The sequence below is a fragment of the Phyllostomus discolor genome, chromosome 15 (assembly GCF_004126475.2).
Source record: "Phyllostomus discolor isolate MPI-MPIP mPhyDis1 chromosome 15, mPhyDis1.pri.v3, whole genome shotgun sequence".
NCBI classification, from domain to species: domain Eukaryota; kingdom Metazoa; phylum Chordata; class Mammalia; order Chiroptera; family Phyllostomidae; genus Phyllostomus; species Phyllostomus discolor.
This window is the reverse complement of record NC_040917.2, coordinates 24582376-24609183: the sequence shown is the minus strand read 5'-3', so window position 1 is coordinate 24609183 and position 26808 is coordinate 24582376. Positions and strand designations below refer to the sequence as shown.

The 26808-nt window shown below is 50.0% G+C and overlaps 1 protein-coding gene and 1 long non-coding RNA gene across 5 annotated transcripts in view; one reads left to right on the top strand and one right to left on the bottom strand.

Moving 5' to 3' along the window:
• DENND1B (DENN domain containing 1B) overlaps nucleotides 1–26808 on the top strand; it is a 143748-nt gene that overhangs the window by 47911 nt on the left and 69029 nt on the right. For 2 of the 4 annotated variants that reach the window (XM_036016185.1, XM_036016184.1), the window contains exons 4-10: nucleotides 8483–8532; nucleotides 10402–10521; nucleotides 15012–15081; nucleotides 16973–17053; nucleotides 19685–19744; nucleotides 21207–21260; nucleotides 23439–23549. In XM_036016185.1, coding sequence (XP_035872078.1) covers nucleotides 8483–8532; nucleotides 10402–10521; nucleotides 15012–15081; nucleotides 16973–17053; nucleotides 19685–19744; nucleotides 21207–21260; nucleotides 23439–23549 — 546 coding nt within the window. The remainder of the gene's footprint in view (nucleotides 1–8482; nucleotides 8533–10401; nucleotides 10522–15011; nucleotides 15082–16972; nucleotides 17054–19684; nucleotides 19745–21206; nucleotides 21261–23438; nucleotides 23550–26808) is intronic. The other 2 variants (XM_028531258.2, XM_028531257.2) reach the window with 1 other exon arrangement.
• On the bottom strand, nucleotides 1453–24174 carry LOC118498336. Its single transcript, XR_004900834.1, has 3 exons — nucleotides 23615–24174; nucleotides 1820–1827; nucleotides 1453–1463 (listed from the first exon to the last, which is right to left on the bottom strand). It is a non-coding gene; the product is annotated as an uncharacterized LOC118498336 (long non-coding RNA).

Below are 26808 nucleotides of genomic sequence, written 5' to 3'. Positions count from 1 at the left end.
ATGCCCGGAGGTGGATGTTCTGTCACGGGTGGGGCAGAGAGAGCGTGTAAAATAATGGCTCACAGTGTTTCTCTTCGGAATTTCAAGAAACACTTCTTTTAAAAAACCACTCATGACTTCACATTGAATTGTGGTTTGACATATTAAAAATCGTGGGCATGTCCTTGTTTTAGAAAAGAAAAACCCTGTATAATTTGACATAGCCTAAAAAAAATAAATCAGAGTTCCTGGATCCTTGTCATAATAAACAAGGAGCACTGTTCTTTGGTTGGCGGGTGGGTTTCTGGCCTCGGGACTTAACTTCAAGGGTCCGGAACTCCTGGGGGCAGGGAGACTCGTGTGGGTGACTCCGTGTTACGCTGTCTCTTCTCCCCGCGTCTCCGTGTCCTGGCCAGGCTCGGCCTCCATTCCAAAGGGCTCATTGAGTAGTCTTCACTCCTCACATGTGGGCACAGTATCCGCCCTGCAGAGACCTAGCAGGCGTCGGATGTAGGTATCTGCTGATTATATCTTGGGACCTGCATGTAAACACAGTTATACATATATACACACACACATACATACATATACATGTATGTATACACACATGCACACACACATGGTGGGGAATAATTGTTAGAAGCTTCAGCCTGAGGTCAGATCCCGACTTGAACGTTTGCTGGCCGTGTGACACGGGACAAGTGACTTAGTCTCTTGACCTTTATTTTCTCCCCCCACAAATAAAGGAAAGCTCGCAGCTGTTAAATCACAGTTGTTTGAACTGTCTACCCAGGCAAACCGATGCTGCTAGTGCTGAGTCCGTATCATTTTACACGACCTCAGCGGACTTTGTCCAGGGCACCGTGCCTCGCCTGGGGTAGGCATTAGGGGAAACCCAAGTTGAGGAAGGCCTGGCCTCGGGACGCTGGAGACTCATTTGTTGCAATCGGCTGTGCCCGTTGTAACAACCAGGACTTTCTGGTTCGCTGCTACTTCATGGGTCTCTGATTATCGACTGATGGCATGGTGTGATGTGGATACCAGAAGTGGCTGAATACTCCATACCCTCTCTCTTGGTCCGAAATCATAGGAAAATAAAGATGCGATGTTTTTGTCCCTGTGTGAGACACACGAGTGGTTGCATACCTTGGAGTATTATCCTGAAGTTGCCCGTTGAGGGGAGTGTGAACAGTGGGGAGAATGATGCTGCTCATCCACTACCATTGAGGGCGACCCAGTCCGACGTCCTCTTGCTCCGTGTCTTCTCACCAGTGCTGTCTCCTTCCTCATCTTCGCCCGGGCTGGGTGCTGTCTCCCGAGCACCTATGCTCATCTGGCCGCCTCCTGGCTGCTCTGGTTTCCCCCCCACATCTATCTTAACGCTGCGCCCTTCCCTGCATTCCTGGTGCAGCCATCACGGCCTTACTCCGGGCCACCACCACACCCCCGCGACTGTGCATCCCATTGGACTTCCCGGCCTTCAGCTGAGCCCTTTCAAAGTCGCTGCTCCACAGTACAGCAGGGCGATCTGTCTAACATCCGACCCCAGTCATGCCCTCCCTTGCTTTAAACCCCTCGAAGCTTCCTGATTTCTCTTAGCGGTGACCCCGAGTGATAATCCAAACTGAGATACTTGTTTATTTGTTTACTTACTAACTTGTTTTTGACTGATAATTTGCATGTGGTTCAATGCAGATTGTAAGTGCCCAACGAAACGAGTTCTGACAGATGCATGCACCCGTGGAACCCCTATTCTGTTACAGAGTCATACTCTTTCTCTCCAGAAAGTTCCCTCGTGCCAATCCCCGGTTACTCCCTGTGCCCTCTACCCCTCCCCCACCGCCCCACCTTCCGCCGTGCTGGGTTCCAGCACAGTAAAGTGTAATGATGGGTTTGTGGATACTGAACCATCCTTGCATCCCTGGGATACATACCACTGGATCATGGTGTATGATCTTTTCACCTATTATTGAATTCAGTTTGCAGATGTGTTGTTGAGGATTTTTTGCATCTGTGTTTATCAGGGACCATGGCCTGTAATTTTCTTTTTGTGGTGTCCTCGTCTGGCTTTGATATTAGGATTGTGCTGGTCTCATCAAATGAGTTTGAAAGTATTTCCTATTCTTCATTTTTTTCTGGAAGAATTGGAGAAAGGTACGTATTAAATCTCTGAATATTTGGTAGAATTCACCAGTGACGCCATCTGGTCTTGGACTTGTGCTTGTTGGGATTTTTTTATTACTGATTCAGTCTCCATATGAGTAATTGGTCTGTTTGTATATTCTCTTTTTTAATGGTTCAGTCTTGGAGGATTTTATGTTCCTAGGAATTTATCTGTTTTTTTCTATGCTGTCCGCTTTGTTGGAGTATAATTGTTCATAGTAGCCCCTAATGGTTTTTTTTGTGTGTTTCTGTGGTATCAGTTGTAACTTTTATTATTTTGTTTCTGATTTTATTTACATGAGCTCTTTCTTTCTTTTTCTGATGAGTCTAGCTAGCTAAAGGTTCATCATCTTGTTTATCTTTTCAAAGAACCAGCTCTTATTCTCATTGATTTTTTTTCCTATTGTTATATTAGTCTATTTTATTTATTTTTGCTCTGATTTTTATTATTTCCTTCTACAAATTTTGGACTTCATTTGTTTTTCTTTTTCTAGTTTCTCTAGGTATAAAGTTACATTGTTTGTTGGAGATTTTTCTTGATCTTGAGGTAGGCCTGTATGGCTGTGAACTTCCCTCTTAGAGCGGCTTTTGCTGCGTCCCATGGATTTTGGTCGCATTTCCATTTTTGTGTGTCTCTAGGTTTTCATTTTTTTTCCCTTTGATTTCTTCATTGACCCATTGGTGGTTCAGTAGCGTGTTGTTTAATCTCCACGTACTTGTTGTTTTTTCCATTTTCTTTTTGTAATTGATTTCTACTTTAACATCATTGTGGTCAGAACCTTTTAAAAAACACCTGCCTATTGCGGGTCGCCACTCCAGGGGTGGGGTTTCCTGCATGGCTGAGCCTCTGCCTCCCCCACCTGTCTCAAGGTCACCCCCATCCTGTGCTGCTCGGGGCACTCAGCTCGTATTCAGAGGGAGCCGTTTCAGGTGTAGCTGCTCCTCGGGGGGTGTGAGAGCTGATGAGTGCGCGTCATCCCGGGCCACCATCCTGGATCCCCCCCCATACCTTTTCAATGCTTTTCTTGATCTGAAATTAATGCGGGAAATGCACTGTGCCTTTGCTTGCCAAGTGAACCATCTAACTATAAACACACGTATTTTGTGACGCCCTCCTGCCCTGCTTGGACCCAGGTTTTTCCACCGGCATCACGTGTACCTACGGCGATGGTTGGTGGACGGCAGGGTCTGAGACTGATGTGCACACTACCCACGCCCTTGACCTTTGTATGCCAGTAACACAGTTCTTTCTATAGCACAGTATTTTGGCTTCGTGGCAGTTAATGGTACTTCAGTCTTCTAAGAGTAAAGCTTCATTTTTAATTTTTAATAGAGAAAAACAACTTGATAAGAGTGAACAGTCTGAACAGTTTTAGGGTCGGAGTTCATGGTCTGGCAGTGGCTTTGCTAACTGAAGGAGGAAGGATGAAAGAGACATTTATTTCAAATAGATACATTCCATGAAAGCGAAAACCAAGAGAGAGAGATGCCGCAGTGGGCTCAGTTTTCCTGACAGTCATTCTTTGGTTGTACATTGAAAATATTCTCTGAGTTCAATGAACTTCTTAAAAAAACCACGAGAAGGTGATGTTTTAAAGAGGCCACACGCGCAGTTCGCCACACTGCCGTGACTCCTGCTTTTACCACCGCGCACCCCGAGTGGACCACTCCTGCACCGCCGGCCGGGCCCCACGCGTTCACGGGGTGCCCCTGAGCCTCCCGGGCGCCTGCTCACACTGAGCCGCTCAGGCCTGCTTCCTGGGAGAACAGGAGAGGCCGTTGCTCGCTCTGTACAGCACAGGTGGATCGGATGGATATGTAGCCGTAATTAATTCTCGCTTATTTCGGGAGGTGGTATCCAAAATTCAGTGATTGTTTCTTAGAAACCTATGCCCTTTGTGAGTAATACTAAAATGGACAAGCATCCCTCCTTGTTACAAAATGATTCTGAAAGTGTTATTCAGGTGCGTTAAATGGGTGTTTCAGAACAGTCCACACACTATTGCGGGATATTCTCCTTGAGAACTCTGGTGCACATTTAGTTCGTAGCTGGTTACACTTCTGTGAGGAGTCTTCAGAACGAAAACACGGACGCGCCACTCAGGCCCCCTGTGCGCCAGGGCTGGCGGAGAGCGAGCGGGCCCGCAGGCCGACTCCCTCAGCCGTAGGCCGGCCCGGCTGGGGCAGCCCTCTCCTCGCCTGCCACGCGCTCCACAGCGGCTTGGACCTTCGGCTAGTTAGACGGAATGGGGACGTCGGCGGAGGGGCTCCCGGGAAGGGTTGCTCCCCGACGGAAAGAGAGTCACAGAGGGGGATGCTGCTTTGACTGCACAGGGCGGGGACTTGTGTCCGAGTCTGGTGGCTCCTCTTGTGACCAGGAGGAGAGGATGCTGGGGACACAGCCACCGACTCAGGACAGCGGAGCAGAGGGGCGGAGGAGACCCGAGTCCCCGAGGCAGGTGTCAAATTCACCGGTCCCCGAGCAAGCCCACCTGGTCCCTTCTCGCCCCGAGAGGAGAACTGCACCTTGAACCCACTCAGCACCCTGACCTGCCGTGGTCTGTCTGACTCCTCAGTTACAGGTGCCATTCCAGCTAAGCTGGGGAGCCGGGGCCCCGAGGGCTCCCTAGTGTATGCAGACTGTGTGCTGTTTTGTACTTATTTTTAGGGAGAGGTGAAGGGAGGGAGAGAGGGAGAGAAACATCAGTGTGTGGCTGCCTCTCGAGCGCCCCCTACTGGGGACCTGGCCCGCAACTCAGGCCTGTGCCCTTTGGTTTGCAGGCGGACACTGAGTCCTCCGAGCCACACCAGCCAGGGCTCAGGTGTGTTTTTAGCAACCCTCCCAGTTGATTGTTATACTCTCCTGTCTTCTTCCGGATCCATTCCGCCCCCCCCCCCCCCCCCCACACACACACACTGAGAGCCTCTGGAGCAAGAGAGAGTTAGGGAATCGGAGTAACAGGATTTGACGGACGCTTGGTTGCATAGGGTAGATGACCGATCGCAGAGAGGGAGGGTGTAGGCAGCCGCCCTGTCTCTGGCTTGGGTGTCTGGGCACACGGTGTGCCATTCTGAGTGACAGGGACAGTCACTGAAAGGACCGTGTCAGTGCTGTCCGTCCCGCGTGTCTGGGGAACGTTCAGGACTCGCTAACAGAAAGTAGTCAGGTGCGCAGTCCCGGAGTTCACAGACGGACCGAAGCCGGGAGACCCACAGGTGTGCTCGCCGGAGTGGACCCCACGGACCTCGCTGAGCGCGCCGGGCCGGTGTACGCACTGCGGGTGGCACAGAGGAGGGGGTGGGACCCAGGGGACCTCGGAGAACGTCAGGGGTCCAGCGCGGGGCAGGGGCGGAGCCGCTGAGATGGAGGAAAAGCAGGACTGGTACCCACAGTGACACATCTCATTTCCGACCTTTGTCGTCCTTGAACTATACTGAGGAAGTAGGCTTTACGTGTTTTAGCTTGTGTCCCCGATAGTCGGTCCGTTTGCAACGCTGAATGGTAACCTCGTGGGGTGAAATGAAGGTTGGATGCGCCACGCCAGCACCAGCAGTTGCTGTCCTTTCTCTCGGAGGTCCACTGGTCAGAGTCCGCACCAGCACCCATGCGGAGGTGGGGCCAAGGACGCAGTGTGCGAGTGTCACTCACCGCCTTTCCAGGCACTTACTGGGCGGGGCACGTTTTGTTTTCAGGAGGTGTGCAGGCAGGCGTGCCACTGCGCCTTTTGTTTGGCCGTTGGTAATTTACGTCCTGCCTCTTCCCCTTTGATGTTTTTATTTTTAACATTTGACATGTGTGTCAATGCGCTCTTCCTGTAAACAAATAAAACACCTTAGCAAATGAAGAAGATTTTGAAAGCCCAAAGCATGTTTCTTGGCTAGGAAAAGGAGGCATTTTCTGAAAGCCAAGGCCTGCGGAAACCCAGGGAAAAATAACGTGCGAAGGGTATTATTGCAAACCTTTTACTTAATCTGTGGGTGCCAGCCTGGGGGCGTGTGTGTGTGTGTGTGTGTGAGAGAGAGAGAGAGAGAGAGAGACAGAGAGGGAGAGAGAGAGAGATCAAAACACAGCACGGGACAACTTTCAAACAACATCATTGCTAAGAGGATCTCCCAGAACTAATTGCATGTATCTTACTCCTCTCTCCGATTCTCTTTCTTTCTCTCTCTTTCTCTCCCCACTTTCTCCCTCCCCCCTTCTCTCCCCCCCACCTTTTTTTTTTTTTTCCTCCCGCTGGCACAGCACCTGTAATTAAGGAGGCGCGCAGAGCCCTGGGGGCCAGGGCGGGCTCCCACCTACTGATCTGTGCAAACCGGGCTCCCACTGTCGGGGTGGGAGGGGCGGGCGGTGCGGGGGGAGCCGTGGGCCGCTGAGCGGCTTTGTCGCCGGCCTAAGCTGCGAGGGGACTTTTTTGTCCGCACTGTTTATACACGAGTCTATAGACCTGCTGGCTGGCTGAATTTTAAAGAGCGCGGAGGTTTAAAGACTCGGCCCCCGAGGGGCGCGTCTGCCAGTTGGGAAGCGGGAGCGGAGGCTTTTGCAGAGCGGGAGCGTGTGTGTCGCCGGTGGAAGGAGGCGGGGGTGGGGGTGGGGGGCTGTGTGTGCGAGATGGAGCCGCCGAGGGGAAGCCTTCTTAATTTGTGGCTCGGAATGGATGTGAGACAGATCGCTCCTTCCCGTGTGCTGGGAAGCAGACAATGCACGTTCCGGCTGTGTATCTGCCGTCAGGGACACGGTGTGAACGCCTGGCGGGCGCTCGCCGGCCGGCGTCCGCAGGTGCAGCCCGTGTGTGCGGGGAAGGCCTCGCGCTCGCAGCGCGGGATGAGGCCTGGGACGGGCCCCCGGGCTGTCCTCCCTCGCAAAAGGAAGCGTTTTCAGTGTCAGTGATTTCCTTCGTTTCAAGGGTAGCCGCTCCTTTCATCACATTTAGCAAAATATTGTCAGGAGTAAAACAGTTTTCCCAAATGTGGGGTCACCCTTTTCAGGGTCGGTGTGCCCAAGCAGACGAGGCGCCGGGCCCTGGAGACGAAGGTTGCTGGTTTACTGGGTCCTGCTCTTGCTGCTTCCCGGGCGCCGGGCTCTGGAAGCCTTTGGAGGCATCAGCCCTGGAGTGCTACCGAGTTTTGTTCTCGGCGGAAGCCCCGCTGCAGTCTAGGTCCGACACGAACGGGAGGGAGCCCGCTTTAAAGCACACAGTCCTCTGTTTCTCTACAGGGTTCAGGTGTTTCCATGTTGGTGATTTCTCTGGGTGCAGGCTTTCTTGGTAAAGCGTTAAGGGGTAAGGTATTTTTGGGGGGGACGAGGGGGTGACTTCAACCTTAAGATATTAGCACTGATTTATTTTTAACAGGAATAAACGGCTCATACATCTCCACTTTGTCCTGTGAAATTACCTGACTTTGAACTTGGATGATGTTAACGTCAGCTCTAAGGTTTAATTTAGGGATCAGAGTTAATCTGAAGTTGTTTTTCATATGGAACAGAATAGATCTTTTTCTATTTCTGGCCAAGTGGCTGACAATTATTTGCATCTTGTTATAGCGGCGACTACGTGTGTGATTTCTGAAAGCGTTAAAAATTATTTTAGAACGACTGTAAAATCCCTGCGGGTTTCAGAATCAATAAGGTTATTTTCTGTGCTCAACGGAAACATTGATTTTTACAGGAGGCAGTTTTTAAATGAAAGCGCACAGAATGGAAGCTGCTGCGTTGTTTCGAACGTAAAGGCTTGTTTCTGGATGTCCACTGAAGGGTTTTATCTGAGATCTCACTTTGCACTCCCGTCTCCGAGTGTGCCAGGAGCCGAGTCCCTAAATGTGCTGCCTCAGCCGCAGAGCCTTTCTCTGAACCGTGTTCCTGCGGGGCGCGTCCAGTTGTTGCGCCTCTCAGTAATTCATTCCGCCGCGAGCTCCGAGCTCCGGGCCCTCCGCTCCGCCTGCATTTTAATTGAAACAACATTTCTATTCCTGAGCCAGGATCTGTCAGAAGTCCCCGTGGCTAGTCTGTGGGACCAGTAGCCTCCCCATATGGTGCGGCGCTTCTTGTAAAATCCATATGGCCTTGTTGAGGGGACCCCAGCGGGGAGGTGAAGGGTGTTAATACCCTTCAGGCCAGGCCCCTCCCCCCTGGGGCCTGCCGGCATTGTCCCCGCAATCTGCCGAGGCCTGCATTCATTCCTTTTTCATAATCAATTATTTTAGTCGTGGGCCTGGGCTGGTTTTCTTAAGAAACACCCCCCCCCCCCCCTTCCCTTTATCCCCTGGAAGATATCTCAGAAAGGTTGTAAGTGCATCTTTATAAATATTCTAAAGCCTTTCTTTTTTCCAATGTGCCCTCCAGGAAGTGCTGCGGGGTGTGCCGAAGTTCTGCTTCCCCTTCGACGTGGAAAGGTACGGCCGAGTCGTCGCTGAAACCGCTTTGCCCGTCTCGGCGAGCGCCGAGAAACTGCTGCGTGTTTGTGGGCGAAGTGAAACGCCCTTTCTCTTTATTGCCAGCAACAGCAACAGAAAGACCAGAGGCTCAAAACCAAAGAGCGTGGGGAATGCCGGGGAGCTTGAAACCCTTGCATCTTCTGTTTCCTCCCTGTGGCCGGTCAGGGCACGCCCTAAGGTGTCGCGTCTTCCTTCTGCGCTGCGGGGCCACGGGCTGCAGCCGCGCCTGCGCAGAAGAAAGCGTGGTGCTGCGTCCCGGTCGGAGCCCTAGAGCCGCACCTTGTAAGGCGCGCTGTGTGCGTGCATCTCCCTTCACCCTGATCGCAGACACCCTCTGCGTGACACTGTAAACCCCACGACTCGCTGCCCCCCAAGAACAGCTGCAGAGACGCAGGGCGGCTGCAAGGGGCTCCCCGGCCGAGCTGAGCACCTCCGAGCACCTCGTTACGTCTGCGTGTTACTGAGAAGTGCCCGAGGGGCGGGGCGCTACCTGCATGCGGCCGGACTTCACAGAGCACCCGGCCCTTTGCATGTCACAATGGACCATTCGTTTTTCATGGGATTCCCACACCCTGCTATCAGTGTTTTAAAGAACATGGCAGGAGGGGATTCTGTAAGAAAATACATATTCAGGAAAAGAGTTCACTAAAGATTAGTAAAAAACCTAGACTATCACAGTATTCGCGATGCTATGCGGAATGATGGGCTAACGGCTCCCAGAAGGTGTTTAGTCGGCAACTGCCTCATTTTACCTCCTTCTGGGGGTGCCTGTGGTACCTGCCGAGGTCGCAGTTTTCAAATTCGTAGCGGAGATGAGGGAAAGGAGGGGGAGCTGGGGGCCTTGGGTGCTGGGGGCCTTGGGCGCTGGGGGCTGTTCCTGAGGTTGGTGAGCATTCTTAAAAAGTGTCCACTTGAAAGTGTGTTTGTTAACTGTTCCATGTTTCCTCGCGACTGAAAATACTGAGTAGCGCTGGCCCGCTAGTAGTAATTTACTCTTTTACATAATTCCTGTGGCTGTTCCGGAGCCAGCATTAGGTGTCACAGGCATCTCATTTCAGGAAGAGGGAGCAGATGTCCCCTGATGGTGGTTTCGCTGATGTGAAGTATGGTAGCCAGTAACAGGAAGTGTCCCTGCGTGTCTTAAACTATAATCTATTTCCTGCACAATGGCTCGCCTCGCTCCGTACCAGGCGCCCTGTCGGCTGCTTGCTAGTGTGACACTGAGTTCAAAAGGGTGGCGATCTGGGTGGTAAGCTCTTGTTGCGGAAATTGTGTTCCTGTTTCGTACTGGGAAATGCGTTCTCCTTGGGGAGGTGGTTGTAGAAGATGACACTGACGAGGCCAGTGGTCCTCTGCACGGGGGGCGGGGGGGCGCATGTCGACAGAAGGAGCAGCCGTCGGCGCGGGGGCCGCGCTGGGTTCCAAAGCAGCGTGGCTGGCCGTCTCCGCCGACTGAGAAGCTCAGGAAGGCGGGCCAGAATCGGGCGCTTCCGTCCTCACGCCCCGTTTCCCAGTTCCGCAGTGGAATCGTTTTTGCGGGATTAGGAAATATTTATGAGTGCTTTAGGCACATGAAAACCTGACAGTGAAACGTTGTGCCAGATTGCTCGGCCTAGAAGGTGGTAACTTATTTTGATATTTGCCCCATGGTTCGGTTCAAGTTCACACATCTGACACTCATTTTGATTGTAGCACGTAGGTCTAGCTGTACGAACCAACTGGTTAGAAAGGAGGAGCCAATGCTACCTAGAAACGTGTTCTCGCTTGTGCTTTTCTTAATGAAGATTCTTACGCAATCCTTTGTTTTTAAATATTGCTGTATTCCAGAGTGTCTCAGAATCAGGTCGGACAGCACTTCACCTTCGTGCTGACGGACATCGACAGCAAGCAGAGGTTCGGGTTCTGCAGGCTCACCTCCGGGGGCAGGACTTGCCTGTGCATCCTCAGGTGAGTGTCCGCAGGGGGCACGTGACGTCAGCACACAGGGCCTTCTCCGTCTGTCTTTTGTGCCTTGGTGTGCTCGGGGTGCTTGCAATAGGCTACATTTTTCTTTTTCTTTTTGCTAAATCCAGATGAGTTGTAAAATAATTTTATTTACTGTTCATATTTAGCATCCATTAGCTTTAAAGATTTACCAGTAACAGTAGAATTTTTCTTGAACGTTGGCTTTTTGAAGGATTCATTTTGGGGGGTTTACTCATGAAAAATTAAATATTTAGACAGGAGTTCAAATCACATATGTTTCATACAGTCTTTTTGCATTCAACAGACGGCGAAAGTCTGAAATTAGTGAGTTCATTTCTATCCCTGACCCTGAACTTGGATTTCGGGAGGGGGCTCACCGCTTGGAGGCAAAGGCTGCAGACGGCTGACTCGGGCAGGAGTGGTTCGGGGCATTTTGTTCGGGCAAACACGGTGTGCGAAACGTTTTAGAAGCTGTTTGTAACCTTGTACATGTTAGTGGAATTTTACACAGAATCCTTGTCTCTAATTCCTTCCCCTGAACGGGAGCACTTAGCGACATGGAAGTGCTTCCCAAGAGCAGCAGGGAGCTGGACGGCAGCGGCGGGTTTCGGTGTGTCCTGAGCCTGCGCGCTAGCCGCCAGCTCCGACTGGCCCCACTGCTCGCCCCGCGGTGCGAGTGGGCGGGTCGGGAGGCCTGTGTTTCCTGTGTGAGCACCTTGCGCCGGAGCCCCTGGCCGTTGAGGGGGAAGGGTCCCAGAGCTTAGCTGCCCCCTAGCAAGTCCCGATGAATCAGGAACCCAGATTCTAGAACACATTCTAGAAAAGCAGGACTCTGCACCCTTCTTGTAGTTTGGATATTGGCCAAGCCAGATTCTGTGGAGGTGTTTATGGAAAAGGAGATCACACTGAGTCACTAAAACACTGCAAAGAGAACCTTGGTGTAGAGCTGACGTCCTCAGCACGTCTGCTGGAGCTGGGGACGTTCTTTCCATCTTTATTCAGAGGGACGGTCCACTGTCCTGTAAGTAAGGGAATGTGGACGCGCTCCCGCTCCTCCTTCGGCCACAGCTTTGCGGCTGGGATGACAGTGGGATTGAAAACGTGTGTTTTATCCCGAGAGCACCGTGCTTCCGACGGGTTGACTCTCCCTGTTGGAAGCCCGTCGGCGGGGCGCTGGGGGCCGGGAGTGGCCGGTGCCGGAGGGCGGGGAGATCCCAACGCAAGGTGGCCTTTCAGGGTGAAAGTTCAAGGGCTGGAGTGGGAGGGGCGTCCACCCTCACTCGCTTTGCCTACTCGGGGTTGTCCTCAGGGCAGGACCAAGGCTCTACGTGCCTCCTCATTTTTCTCTGAAGTTTCACATCTTTTCATTGAAAAAAAATCATGTACAGAGGAGTTTCAAGACTAGGACAATGAACTCACACAGGCGTCACTCAGATTCTCCGGTGTAAACCCACTTCTGTCTCCCCTCCCTCCCCATGCACACCCGTGCACACCCATGCACACACATGCACACACACACGTATGTACAGTGTTCTATTCCTTCCAGTTCTGAGCTAGAAAATCTGCACAAAATGCTTTGCACCTACTGTCCCCATTCCTGGATGATACTCTTGTGAGACTGAAAAGTAACTTAAACTTACCTTAGAGATCCAGGCTAGAAAACTGGCACACGATTCTGTAAAAATAAGGGTGGTTTTTTTCCTTCTGGATTTCATGTTATTATGTACAGGGACTGGAAAGTAGATATATTTGATTTCTGAGTTTTGTTCACTTTTTAGAAGAAACATTAGGATTTTGGTTTACTTACTATGAACACCGACATGTAATTTTGAATGTTCAGCCCCTGTTGTACCCTTTGGCTCTTTTCATGAGCACGCCTGTCCTAGTTTAACGGGATTCCAAAAACATCCTCACACATGCTAGTTTAAATCCTGCCGTTGTTTAGAATTGTTTTCATATGCTGGCAAAAATGCAAGAAATAACCCTTTTCCTAATTTGATGAACATAATTTTACCACTATAAAATTGTCGCCAAGGGTCCAGAATGAACTACTCTAATAAGGACGACAGATTGATGGTTCGGGCCTTTGTAGTTGCCCCCCGAGTCCCCCCCTTTTAACCCTGACCACACTTAAAGCCTTCACACTCTTCCTTTGGGCAAATCCCTTAGAAACAGAATGTTTCAATTTTACACATTTTGTGTCAATTTCCCAGGCAGAAAAACAGCCTCTAGACTTCAGACGTCCGGCTCCTGCGGGAAGGCCGCTTCCTTGGTTTTGTTTGATGGCCTGAGTGGGGCTCCCGCTGGCCACTCGGGCGCTCAGCCGCTACCTGGCTCCGACAGGAGACATTTCCTCTCCTTTGTTTAACCTTTGGCTTCCCATGTAAACGTTTTATCAGCTCTGCAGTGGGCCCCAGTGCGGGGCGGGGCAGGGGGGGTGCGGGGGGCAGGGGCCTTCTCCCTGCCACAGAGCGGCCTGTGCTTCTCCGTGAGCAGCAGCGGCCCTCTGCCTCCCGTGTCTACACAAAGTTCAAGACGTGAGCTTCTAAGTGGCCTCTGAAGGATCGCCTGCCTTTGGTTTGAAGACAGTTGGTCCTAATGTGTTAGTTTTATGTTGGTGTATGTTTATGAGGCTGTGAGAGCCACAGCTGTTCCCCATGAAAGAAATCACATTTTTCGGTTTTAGAAGAACTGAAGTAAAATGCCTTACTTACTCAGTTAATATAATGTGTTGAATACATTTTTAACAGACTTTCTAGAATTTTTGTGGTTGGTTATGAGAGACAGAGGTTGGCCGTCTTTGTGACTAAAATTTAGTGAAAAAATATTTTAACTGACTGATGATCAGCCTAAGTGCTTATCCATTAGTTAAAAATTACTTGTGCTGAGCATATATATATATTTTTAAATTATCTAAAAACCACAAAAATAAAAGCAGAATAGTATTTCTTATCCAAGTAAGGTGAGCTTATCTGAGTTATTATATTTATATTATGTGTGTGTGTGTATTTATGTATATCTGCTATTTGGGTCACACATTTTTGTCTTTAAAGTTTGTCATGAACTATTTTTAAGGTATTTGCATTATTGACTAGTGTGTGCTGAAGACCACTTTTTTTTTGGTCCTGTAAAAGTGAGCAAGACTTCTGTTGAGTAGCTGCTCCATATCAGGGGTCAGGAGTTCAGTTACCTGCAGGGTCCAGGTGGGGGACTCCAACGAGGCTGGGGAGGGGTGGGTGTCCCGGCCCCGGGACGCTGGGGAGTGTGTGCCACATTCAAAGACAGAGGTCGTCACATGTTTCTTGCAGAGCAGAAACTGTGTAACCAGGAGGGTCAATTCTCTCGTGTTTTAAAGATCCAGATTTTTAAGGGAATTACCTCAGATTCAGAAGTTGGCAACTCACTTAAGTGACAGCGGGGGTGTGAGGACCAAGTGAATACACTCACCCATGGGCCAGAGGGTCTGCAGCAGCCAGTTAGCTCCGTGCGCCGCCGTCCGTTTGCGGGGGAAGATGTCCCTACGTCTTTGATGTTGAGAGGAGAATGACTAGGTTGCAGAGTGGTTCTGTTCTGATCGGGGTGGTGTTGGTGTTAAAGACCAGGAAGGACACGTGCTCCCCCATGGGAGCTGGCTGTCCCCGAGAGCCACCGCACGTTCTTGGAGACCCGAGGCGTGCACCTCGGCCTGGTCCCTCCCCGTGGCGGTGCCTGCCGGGCGCCGGGCGGTGCCGCTGTGCGAGTTCGAGAGCAGTGCCCCACGGCATCTCGCCAACAAGGTACACAGAGCGAGAGATGTTGGCTGGGTCACAGGGAGCTCAGTGAGGCGTCTTCTCATTGGCTGAATACCATCCTCAGATTGCTGATAAATACAGTTATGCTGGTTTGGGAGGGGTCTCGTACTACTAAGCTGTTTATAATATTTATGCTTTTAAAAGTAGACTTTCTGTTATTTGTATTGACATTTATTTTGAAATTTACCATTTTGTTTAAACATCAGTTTCTAAAAAACTGATTAAATACATAATCCTGTTGTATTATATACTCAATTCAGCAGTATTCAAAAAATCATCCTATCTTTGTTTTAAAAGATTTTTAAAATTAGTGTGTTTGCGTCATATTCCGTGTTACTGCAGTGGTTAATTTTGGTCCTGGGTTTGCTGGTGCCGTTCCTGTATCGTGGGCACCACGCGGGAGGGTTGGTAAGTTTGCATACCGCTGACAGTAAAACAGAAGTGAGTAACGGACACACTTGGTGACAGGGCTTTGGATTCTGGTCGTGCCGCCAGAGCCACAGCCTGATGACACGAAGGTGTCGCTGTAACAGGCAAGGGGACAGAGGTTTGTCCTTGTCCGCCTCCGGGATCCGACTGCTGGGAACTGTGTGCATTTAATGTGCATTTTGTCATCTTGTTTCGTGACGTTCAATGAGATGTGTACATTTGTAAGGTTTCTTGTTTCTTTTTTTTTTACAGTTACCTGCCATGGTTTGAAGTATATTACAAACTTCTGAACACTCTGGCAGATTACTTGGCTAAGGAACAGGTAAGCTGTGGTCCTCAGCCCCCTCTTTATTTTCTCACTGGGGCCACATGCACACGACCTTCAATCGACCATTTCAAACCCTTTCTGTGTGTACAGGCTCTGCGAGCACTCGCGTTGTCCTGCAGCCATCGGCCCCGCCCTCTCTCGAACTATTGCATCTTCCCAAACTGAAACTCCGTCCCCATCAAACAGCAACACCCCCCCCCCCCCCCCCCCGCCCCAGTCCCTGGAACAGCCCCTGTAGTTGGTGTCTGTGCGAATGGGCCTGTGACCCTCCTGGGAGTGGAATCGTCCGTGCCCGCCCTTCCGCGACTGGCTTGTGTCACTGGGCACGTTTCCAGGTCCGTCCTGCCCTCCGCGCGTGTCCAAACTTCTTTCCTCTTAACCCTGAGCAGCCGCCGCTGCGCTGCGGGTCCGCGCCGCGTCTCGCTTCTCCGTTCCTCGTAGGTGACCGACCGCGTGGGCCGCTTCCACTCCTGGGTGGTTGTGAACAGTGCTGCTGTGCACACACCTGTTTGAGTCCCTGCAGTCAGGTCCTTTGACAGTGTACTCAGAATGGCTGAGAAATACGGCGATTCCACGTTTAGTTCTTTTTTTTGGAAAACTGTCAAAAAGTGTCATTTCCGGTGGCGGCGGCATCGGGCGCCCCCACCAGCCGCGGTTCTCTGAGACGCGGGGACCGGCAGGGCCGCCTGCCTGTGCTCTTTGTCGGAGGAAGGTCCGAGGTCCACAGCGTTGCTTCCGTGGCCGCCAGTAAACCTCTGGTTCTGATTTTTTTCATTTTCCATCCAGTGCCACTGGTTACTTAGACTGATACTTTCGCTTTTATAGTTCACGTTGTCTTTGCGCAGCCTGCAGCGGACAAGTGCAGGGGACTTGTAAAAGCTAAGTTTTTTACAGAACTCACGTAGCCTCAGGAGTTTTTTTGTGTGGAGTATCGACATCATCCAAAATATTCTGTGGCATATTTTGCTGTTTAAATGGTAAAGAGATAAAGTCTTTATCATCTTCTTGAGGTCATTCTGAAGAGAATTTGAAATAGGCAGATCTGAACGCGTGCTTTTGCAAGCATTTGTAGGGATCTGAATTGTTTGGATGGTGACGAGTCCTGGTGAGAAGTCATGTGTCTCATACCCAAGCCCATGAAATTAGGTGCTACTTTCCTGGAAGACGTGCCTTCCCTGTGGTTTATTCTCCCAACGTACACATTGTGGAAGAAAATAACTACATATTTAAAAGCCCCTTCATAGATTTACTCCTGGATTTGTATGTGTAATTCAGAAACACATCTGTGTGTGCACTTCCAGATGTGTCGTTACTAACCGAGTCCTGGGAAGTAGCTGTGTTACATAGTTTATTTAATCCTCCTCTTTTCTGTGGGTCAAGTAGTGGCCGGTAGCCACTTAGAAACAAAATATTTAGGATAACCTCTGTGTTGGATGTTAGAATAATAGTCTTATTTAAATTATATCTATTCCTTAAAAAGTAGGTTTAAGACTTTAAAATTAAAATAGGAAATGGAAGCTCTCATGTAATCTGATAAAGAGTTGTATTCCTACTTTTATATAATTCCATTGTTCTTGAATCTAACGATTTAAATAATTTCTTTCTATAGATAACTATATTTTATAGTAATGGAATTTTGCCAAATAGCTGGTTATACTAAATATAAATATTGCCATTATTCTTTTGGGGTAAGAGATATGAATATCTTTTCCATATTCATTAGATTTAAATATTTGGATTTAGGTACGTAAAACATTCCCATGGAGAGCGATTATATAAAGCCAGTTCAGTATGAGAAGGACAGTGCACGGCTTTACTAAGTAGTTTTAATTGTGCTTGCCTCACATACATTTTATTTATAAAATTTACTTTTTTTTTACTGTAGGAAAATGACTTGAATGTAACTCTCAGAGCGCTCTATGACCACCCCGTGCCAAAGGCAAACAGCCCCGTCAATCTGAGTGTGGTAAGTGTTCAGTCCGTATTTGGCTTTCTGGAGTCATGGCTGCTTCTCAGTTAAGAACACACGCACCCCCAGGACACTCTGAGGCACCCCTGGTCCCGGGGAACCCACCGCTAGCAGGGGCACCGCTAGCTGATGCCATTGAGACTTCGGACACACTTCAACTATCCTAACGCGGTGTGTCGGAGGTGCGGTTTGGTGGTTCTCAAATCACAGGTGTTTTATTATCCGCTGGAAGTAACCAGACCTGCAAGAATGTATTGGTTGTGAGGAGCACTGATTTCCAGGTGAAGTCCGTGCCTCGTGAGGAAATGCACACACACACACACACACACACACACACAAATACCATCCCCCACAAAAACATTCAGAATGCTCCCCACACAGCGAGAGAGAGAAGTACATAGTAAGAATCGGAAATATAGCCTGCAACATATTACTGACGACGTGATAGGAATTTCCGGTGAAAAGTTTCTCCCCCTTTCCCCATCCTTAAGTGCTCATTCTGTTGTAAGCAGCAAACACTGGAAATGCGATAGGAGTTTCACGAGACAGGAAGCCTGGGGTGGGGGTGGTAGGCTGTTCACTGTGGAAGCCTTTACCAAGGTCCCCCCAAAACTGAAGCTCCTCGTGTTCTCCGCGGTTTGTCCCAGCTTCCGGCCGGGCGTCCACCACCACCCACTCCTTAGCCTCCGTCCACCTGTTCCTTCTCCCGTCTCACTTTTCCTGCTTCCTAAACGGATTCCGCGCCCTGGTCACGTCCGCTCTGTCCCCCCCGCCCTTGGATGAATAGCACACCTCTGCTCGTGTCCGCCCTCCTTTGCTAGCAGAGCCTCTCGGTGGACCGGCCGTCTGTAGGCCACAGTGGGCTCAGGCCCCATGTTTGTGGGACCTCCTCTTGTCCTAGCAGCTTCGAGTGGTTTCCCCTCCTCCCCATGACCTCTGCCCCTTTCTGTCTGCACCCTCTTCTCTTGCCTTCCGCCACCGTGGAACCGCTTAGCCATCATCTGGAGGTGGGGGGCCGGAAAGCTAAGGGTAGTGTGGAATTCTGAGCCCCAATTTGAGTGCTCTCTGCAGGCATAGTGTAGGCCTCCTTGGTCTGTGTGGAGGGCAGTGAGCGCGAGGCCAAGGTCTCCTTGCCCTAAAGACTCGGAGGGCAGCGCGGAGAAGGGAACTCCGGTGTGTCCGTGAGTGCAGCCAGGACGGTGCAAGGGGAGGTTCGTGGGGACGCAGTAGGAAGGCCAAGGGAGAAGGTCAGGGAGAATGAAGACACGCTCTGTCTGGGCCTTCCACAAGCCAGTGTCTGTCTTCGAAAGCCGGGGGTGTACACAGTGGTCCTGGCGCTTTAGGAGAGGGTTAGGGAGACACGGGTGCCAAGAGGGCAGAGGCATGGGGAGTATTAACGAGAAGTTAAGATGTATTCTCTCTTGAAATTTGAGGATTAGGTATTTTTCCAGGACTACATAAGTATCTTACAAAAATACACTTTGAATATATTGGATATTGAAACACCCTTTATTAATAAAAAATTGTAAATAATACACATCTCGTCCTCTGAAGATCTAAGACTAGATGAGTTTGGTTGAAGTCACAGTCACGAAATATGTGATATTAGGCAGAAAGGGAATCTCTTTTGGTATTCCCTTTTCTCCATTTGAGAAGTCGAGTGAGTTGAATTTTGAGAAAGTTGGTTGGGAAATTACGTGAAAATTATATATCTGTATATACCACGAAAAGCTATTCAAATGTGAGCTTCTAGTACATTGACATTTCATTTTATATGGAGATATTTTTATTGTAATGAAAATAATCTCATCAAAGAAATTTGAGTGACTATGTTCCATTTCTATGTCTGATGGTTATTTTTATAATGGAAGGCTTTTTGGAAACTTTTGACTCAGTAGTCTGTGCTAGCCTTCAGATCTTGTGCACCGGTTCTCCATTCAGTACACGGTATCTCAAGTGTTGGTAGATTCAGCTGCTGAATAAAATATTGCCTTAACTTTGGGTAAAGTCCATTTAGTGATTGTATTTGATTTCAAAAACAGATTACTGGAGTCAGGAGAGCCCAGTCTGATGCTGTAACAGTGGCAAAAGTTGCAACTGCGTCACTTATTTTTAACTACTTGTAGAGGTTTTTGTGTTTTGAGTTAGGAATTTTGTTCATCCTCAAGTAGAAATACATTTTTGTTTGCTTGCAGAATTCCCATTAGCAAAACAGGACAACTCTGGAGAAACTATGGTTTTTCTTACAACCTCTTATTTCATGAATGTGCCAGCACATGGAGTTTTCAAGACTTGCCACTCTAAGCACTAGAGTATCACAGACATTTTATGAAAATGTAATGTCTAATGATCATTTTGATCAGTGTAAATGATCATTTTGAAACTGTCTTTCCAAATCTGTAACTATCCACAGCATTCTCCACTATCGTTGAGAATGAAAATACTTCCTTTAAAATTTTTCTAACATAAAGTGAGCAGATCGGCATTTAAAATAACATCGTTAATGTCATTCGAGTATTTCTGGTGGACAGCGTGGCCCTGGGGGTCTGTCTCAGATACACAGCAAACTGTGGTGCGAACTTCCCCCAGGAAAGTAAAATATTCATTTTCTCTCTCGCATATCGTAAGAACCAAGAGATATTTATTGCCAGTGAGCGAGCTCTGAGACATCAGCCCTCCTTAGCTCCGGTGAGTCCAGGGGAGTCCGTCGGCTTCCACAAATCACGCCTCCAAAATCACGCTCCACCGCCCTGACCGCTGCTGCTTTCTTTCCCTGTGTCCTTGAGATGCCCTCCAGCCCTCCGGGAGGCGGGGAGTGTGTCTCTCTGAAGAACGTGAATCATTCGGGCATATTTTCTGTTTATACTATCTGTTAAAGCCTAGTGGTGCAGACTGCAGAGCCATTGGAAGACCCTCCCAATAAAGTAGCTGATAGAGAGACCACGGAACCCACACGGGTTCTTCCTTGTTGGCCCCGGGGATGTCCAAGGGCATTCAGAGCACGCGACTTCCGTCATGTTTTCTTGTCACCAGGCCTCTAGGGACCTCGTGATCTATCTCCTATTGCTCCCCTGCCCTGGAAACCCGTCCCCCCACCGTGGCCGTGCGAACTAGCCTCGCTCTGCCCAGCCCCACCGTGCTCGATGTGGGCTGGACTGTCCCCACCTTTAATTCGGACACGGCGTTAAGTGCGTCCCTAGGACACGAAGGCAGTCAGCTGACCCTGGAGATTACTATGAACAGAAAATACGACAACTGTGGTGATTGACTCGTGCGCTGATTCGGGGTGGGCACATCGGGGCGTGGGGGGCGGGGCACATCGGGGGGTGGGGGGCGGGGCACGGAGGCAGGCGATGTCTGTGGGCCGTTATGTCACTTTGAATGTTACACTAATTCGTATTTCTTTGGTGGGTGTCTGAAGGTCATGTTCTGAAGTGAGTGCATGTGCTTTAAAGGCATTTTAAATACTTAAAAATATGCTTTATGCTGTTTTCTAAGTAATATGGTGGCTGATAGTGTACAAGAGAAATTTGGTATGACTCAACATAGGACATCCTAATAGATTTTTGATATGTTCTTGGGTAAGCAGCTTTATTTTCCCAGTCTCACTAAACTAAGTGTGTAAAAACTATATAAATATATATAAATATATCTCTCTTTATATATATCTTGCAGTAATATACTTTTTGTTTTTTTAAAGATTTTTTAAAATTTATTTTTTTTAGAGAGGGAAGGGAGAGAGAGAGAGAGAGAGAGAGAAACATCAATGTGCGGTTGCTGGGGGTCATGGCCTGCAACCCAGGCATGTGCCCTGGCTGGGAATCGAACCTGCGACACTTTGGTTCACAGCCCGAGCTCAATCCACTGAGCTACGCCAGCCAGGGCTACTTTTTGTCTTGATAAACTTTTTCCTGGACTTTCATTTTGTTTTTAAAATTAAATATTTTTAACCAACACTTAGTTCTTTATGTGAGAAAGTCATGGTTAAATCTCACATAAACCTGTCATCTCATTTAAAAGTCTCTCAAATCCATTGTGACCTGAGCATCAGCCCGTGGTATTCATAGACTGAGTTGATATTTTTTCTTCTTTTTACCCCAAACTTCATGACGTCACTCTGCTTCCTTCCATGGTCTGCTCCACGCTCCAGCACTCCTGCTTCATCGCCCCCGACCTCGCCGGACTCCCCACCATCCCCGAGAGTGTGAGTTTTCCGCTTTCTGTTCTCTTCGTAGTATGAGTTTCACTTGTTTTGGCCTCACCGTCTCAGGGTTCCTGCATGAGAAATAGAATACATACCGTGGTTTTCAGACTATAACATGCACCCGACCCCCAAATTTGGGAGGGATAATGGTTGTTAATGCTGCTGTTGAGTTCTGTTTACGTTTACATTGGTGAACTATTATGTTCTTGGTGTTATTAAATATTTTACCACATTTTTGCTTCAAAATTTTTCCCCCAATATTCCTCCTCGAAAACCTAGGTGCATCTTATAGTCTGAAAAATAGGGTAGTAACTAGATGTGTTTTTGAGAAAAAAACGAATATGGAATAATGATGTTATCTCTTCTCTTCTTTTTTTAATATATTTTTTTATCCTCACCAAGGATATGTTTATTGATTTTAGGGAGTAAATCGAGGGCCGGGAGGCAGGAGAGAAAGGTCGATCTGAGAGAGAAACACAGATCAGTTGCCTCCCATACGCACCCCTAACCAGGGATCACACCTGCAACCTAGGCACATGCCCAGACCTGGAATCGAACCTGCAGCCTTTTGGTGCACAAGCTGATGCCCCAACTCACTGAGCGCCCCCAGCCAGGGCTCTCTCTGTTCTTTACACACCTGCTACTTGACCCACTTCCGAGTACCTGGTGTGAGCACAAATCTTCCTGTCACTGGAGGTGGTAGTTCAGGAGGACCGCGTGCGCCCGCTAGGGTCAGGGGTCAGGGGTCAGGGGTTTCGCAGGGGATGGTTCTGCTGGCGGGGAATGAGCCCTGGCAATGGGAACTGTTTCCGCCCACACGGTCACGTTAGTGAGCTGACCACAGGATTTCAGATTCCTGCATACACATCTCTGTGCACATCTCAGGTGTCCTGCACTCGAATTCTGGGTTCGCATTTAAGTGATAACATGTTTTGTAAGGCTCGACGAAATGATAAAAATTGCAAAGTTTTGCATTTTATTTAAGTCCTAATTGTAACCCTACTGGGAATATTTTCAGTCTTTTAATATTCATTACCAGTTAATATTTGGTAGAAGAGTTTACATGGATAAGTGTAAGTGACAAATATACTTTCGGATACTGTATGAAAAGGAAATCAAAGAAATGACCGGATGTTCTGTCTTTTTCCAAACGAAAAGTTTTAGCCTTCCCGGTCATAGTTCACCTGGTCCTACAGTTTTGGCTTATGAGCACGCTTCCTCTACTCTCTTCCTTTCTTCACTGACTTTCTATGTGCTTAGGTTTGAGCACAGAAACTTTTATTTATTTATTTATTTATTTATTTATTTATTTTAGAGAGGGAAGGGAGGGAGAAAGAGAGAGAGAGAGAGAGAGGGAGAGAGAGAAACATCAGTGTGCAGTTGCTGGGGGTCATGGCCTGCAACCCAGGCATGTGCCCTGACTGGGAATCGAACCTGCGACACTTTGGTTCGCAGCCCTCGCTCAATCCACTGAGCTACGCCAGCTAGGAGCACAGAAACTTTTTTAAAAATAGGAAGGAGAGGATCCAAAAATCAAGGTTAATGTAGCTTATCCCAATTTTGTTCTTCTGTGGGAAAAAGCATGAAAAGATACAAGTCAAGGCGTCAGTCCACCCCGATTTTACTTGGTCGTGGTGGTACAGAGCGGGCCTGACCCGGGGACATAAACGAGGGCTTTCCCCAAATCAAGAGCCGAAGCGCTGCTCCGTGAGTCCCCCCCTCCTTGGGCGGCGTGCGCACGGCACAGCACACGGCACCGGGCAGTGCCTGGCCGGCCGAGTGACTGGCGGACATAGAGACGCTCAGACGTGTTTTGTGGAGCAGCATGTAGCTGAATTTCGAGGAGTGCTGGTTCGAAAGACAGGTTCCTGGGGCCACACTCGGAAGGCGACAGGGCAGCAGGTCCCGGTGGGGGCCCCGGAAGCCGCTCCCTCAACAACTCCTTGGGGAGGGCGGGCGGCCAACGCACGGTCCCCCGAGGCCCCTCCCAGACACGCTTTCCTGGGGTGGGACCGCGTGTCGGGTCCCGATAGAATGTCCCGTGCTCCGTGGGACAGCAGAACGGTAGTCAGTGTCGTTATCTTAGTGGCTAATGGCAATCACCACAACGCCCTTGGCAAATGCCACAAACGTTTTCCCCCCGAGCCGTAACGCGCCCCGTGGTTTTTCCGTGCGCAGAGGAACCTCACGGAGTACTTCGTGGCCGTGGACGCGAACAACATGCTGCAGCTGTACGCCAGCATGCTGCACGAGCGGCGCATCATCGTCACCTGCAGCAAGCTGAGCACGGTGAGTACTGCGCGTGCGCGTCCCGCACCCCGCCGGCGGCGGCGGGCCGGCAGCGGGGGTCGCACACAAAGCCCCGCGGACCTCTGCAGGCGCGGAAGCGCCCCCGGTGCGCTCGGGAGGCGGTGTCTTCCCGCTTTTGTGATAAATGGCTTTAATCTGGCCCTTGAAGGACAAAAGTCTGATTTACGGACGCCCTTCTCAGATGCATTAAGTCGGGTTAATTATTTTTTCGTCTCAGGAGATGAGAGTTGTTTTTTTTTTTTCCCCCTTTTTCCTTTTTCACTCTCCAGAGTTCATTTTACTGCCTTCTGCCAATATAAAGCACTCTTAGGCGCTATTATGAGATCTTTATTATTCACTTGTGGCTTTTTGCACGGGTGCTCCTTGAAAGGAGCCCCGTCCCCGACAATAGCGCCGTCCCCCTCGCCCGGGGACGCGTGGGCCCCTCATTGTCGCCAAGTGGTGCTGTGGTAGGGGGTTCTATAGCCGTTCGGGCGTGGAGGGGCTCTTCACGCCGACAATAACTTAAAAGTCAGAGGAGCATTTTTTATTAATCACGCGTCTCCTGCCGCTCACTAAAGTGTCCTTTGCGAGGTTGCCCTGGACACAGGAGAGGGGAGAGGATGGGGCTGGCCTGGCCGGGCGGGGAGAAACAGGGGAAAGCGCTCTGCCAGGCTTCCCACTCTCTTTCCTGCGGTAGACGCCACGGGGTCCGACGTTTCTGCTTGACTCAACATCTTACATGTAACTCTTAGTAGAGTTCAGACTAATAGATGAGATGTTTATTAAAAACCATTATTTAAGGTGGTCTGAACGTGCGTTCTTACGCATTTGGCTAGCTGATGAAACTAAGATAATGTACGTGTGTTTTGTCCTGTCGAGAAGTAAAAACTTCAGGATGTCAGAGTAGGAGCTTCAGGGTTTCTCTAGGAGGCCGCTGTGGTGTGTAGCGGCGAGGAAGGCCCTTCTGGAGAGGGGAGGGCGGCGCTGCCCCCGAGGCGAGGGAGCTACGAGGGGACAGGCAGCGTGAGACTGGGTCTTCGGGTTCCGATTTCGGGTCATTTCCATTACTCGACAGTGGAATCATTAACAGTTCCGAGATTTTGAATTGGCACATTGGTATGCCGGGTTTTCCGAAAAGTTGAAACGCTGTAGTGTTGGTGACTGAGAAACACGCCCCGTGCACACGCGGAGCGGTGGGGGCGGAGCCGCGATGCCGGGCCGTGGGGGAGCGGCGTGGGGCTGCGCGGCGGGTAGCGGCCTGCGTTCGCTCCAGCGGGGCCGGGAACCCAGTCTGCGTCATCCGGTCCTCTTCATACATTCGCTTTTCTGCCACTTTAAATTTGCCATTTGAGGCAAAACCCATCTTCTTTCTCCTCCCTCTTCTCTTCAGCCCGGTCAGCTTTTAAATACGATTTTTTTCCACGGTTATAAGGAATATTTTTCTGTGGCATCGTCCTGAAGACCAGAAGGATTGTACTCACTGTCTCGAGAGGTCGGGGAGCTAAGTTCTTGCCGAAGGCAGTTCACGGAACAAGCGTTCCTTCTGCAGCACGTGGGGTGCGCCCCCCAGCCACCGAGGACTCAGCAGCAAGCACAGCCCAGTCGAGGGCTCCTAGCGCTTAGGTTTCACGGATGGAGCAGGCGAAGAAGTGAATGAGCAAATGGTTTTTCCATCCTCCCGGGATGGGGGAGGGAGGAAAGCGAGTGTGTGCGAGTGTGTGCGTGTGTGTGCGTGCAGAACGCAGGTGGGGGCAGGTTTCTGGGTTACGGGGCGGTCCCCAAGGCCTCGCAGTGGGGCAGAGGTCGGAAGAGGTGTGGGGGGGAGGGGGCGCCAGGCGAGCGAGTGCGGAGTGCTGGGCGTAGGAAGACGTCCGCGGTAAGTCTGGCACGTGGTTCTCTAAGACAGTGGTCTTCCTCTGTGCGGTCATGTAGGAGCACCGCCACCGTCGGGGGTCCTCTCCGACTCGCCGTCTTCCCCCGGAAACTGGGAGAATGGCGTAGCACGAGTCAGTCCCGCAGCGCTGCCGGGAAGCTCAAGGGTGCATTCACACACGTACACACGTGAGTCTGTGCACACACACGTGTAGCACGCGCATCGCTGAAGTGCCCAGAATGGTGTCTGCCGAAGAGTTGAGGACTCTTCAGTGAGTACTGGCTGTGATTTTCCAATGGAGGAGGCAGACACTGCAGAGCGGAAAGCAGCGTGCCCACCCTGCAACTTGATGTGGATTAAAACATAAGTTACTTTAATAGGGGCTTGGCGTCACTCAGGGAGCTGTCGCCTGTGTCTCCGTGACCGTCTGGCAGCACTGGCTGGTGATGTCATCTCTCAGCTGCCAGCGTTGCGTTGCTTTGCTTCGCTCCCGGGGGCGGCGGCACGGATAACGGATGCGTAAATCAAGGTCACGTTCAGGATCCCCTTCCCCTTCTCCTGTGGGGGAAGCTGCCGTACCTGAGTCCATCTTGAAAAACTCATAGATCGACATCTGCTACGAATGCTCCGCAGAGGACCCGCTAAGGTCACAGAGTAGCACCACACATAAATCAGGAATAAGCTATTTTTGGAAAGAATTTAGTGAAAACTCTGACACATCGGAGGAAAGGGTAATTAAAGTGTCAATGAACCGACTTGTAAGCTTTTTACTTTCTTATATCATTTACATGCCGTAAAGACTATAGGGTATGTAATCATTTTTTAAATCTCCAGCCAAAATTTTAATTATTTAAAATTAAAACACATATACATCGAGCTGTGTTTACATGCGTATTTTGGGTAGTTTCAGGGACTTTGTTGGGGTGGGCTCTTTGCCAATCATAATTTCATCTGAATCATTTTTGCGCCCCCCGTCGCTTGCTGGGGGGCAGCGGTGACGTGCGGTCAGAGAATCCGACCACTGGAGGATCCCGTTCTTTACACACGGTTTGTCGTCAAGATTGTCATTTTTAATTATCTTTCTCGTGAGAAACTTTACAATGAAAAACTAGTTTTGAGATACGTTCTCGAAAAACCAGAGTGTTGCCCTGTTACAACTTTCATGGGTTTTCTCCCTGCACCCTAAAGTGCGGCATTTTGCTGAGACCCGGGATTCTTTCTGCGTGCGTCTGAGTTCCAGCACCTCCGTGTTCATCCTGTTGATGAACTCATCACCAAGGGCGCACGGGGCGGGGGCACCCTGGGAACCCTGGAGGAGGTCGGGGGGGCCTCACGCAGGCTGGCGCGTCCAGGCCGGAGCGGAAGGAGCCAGGCCCCAGTCTC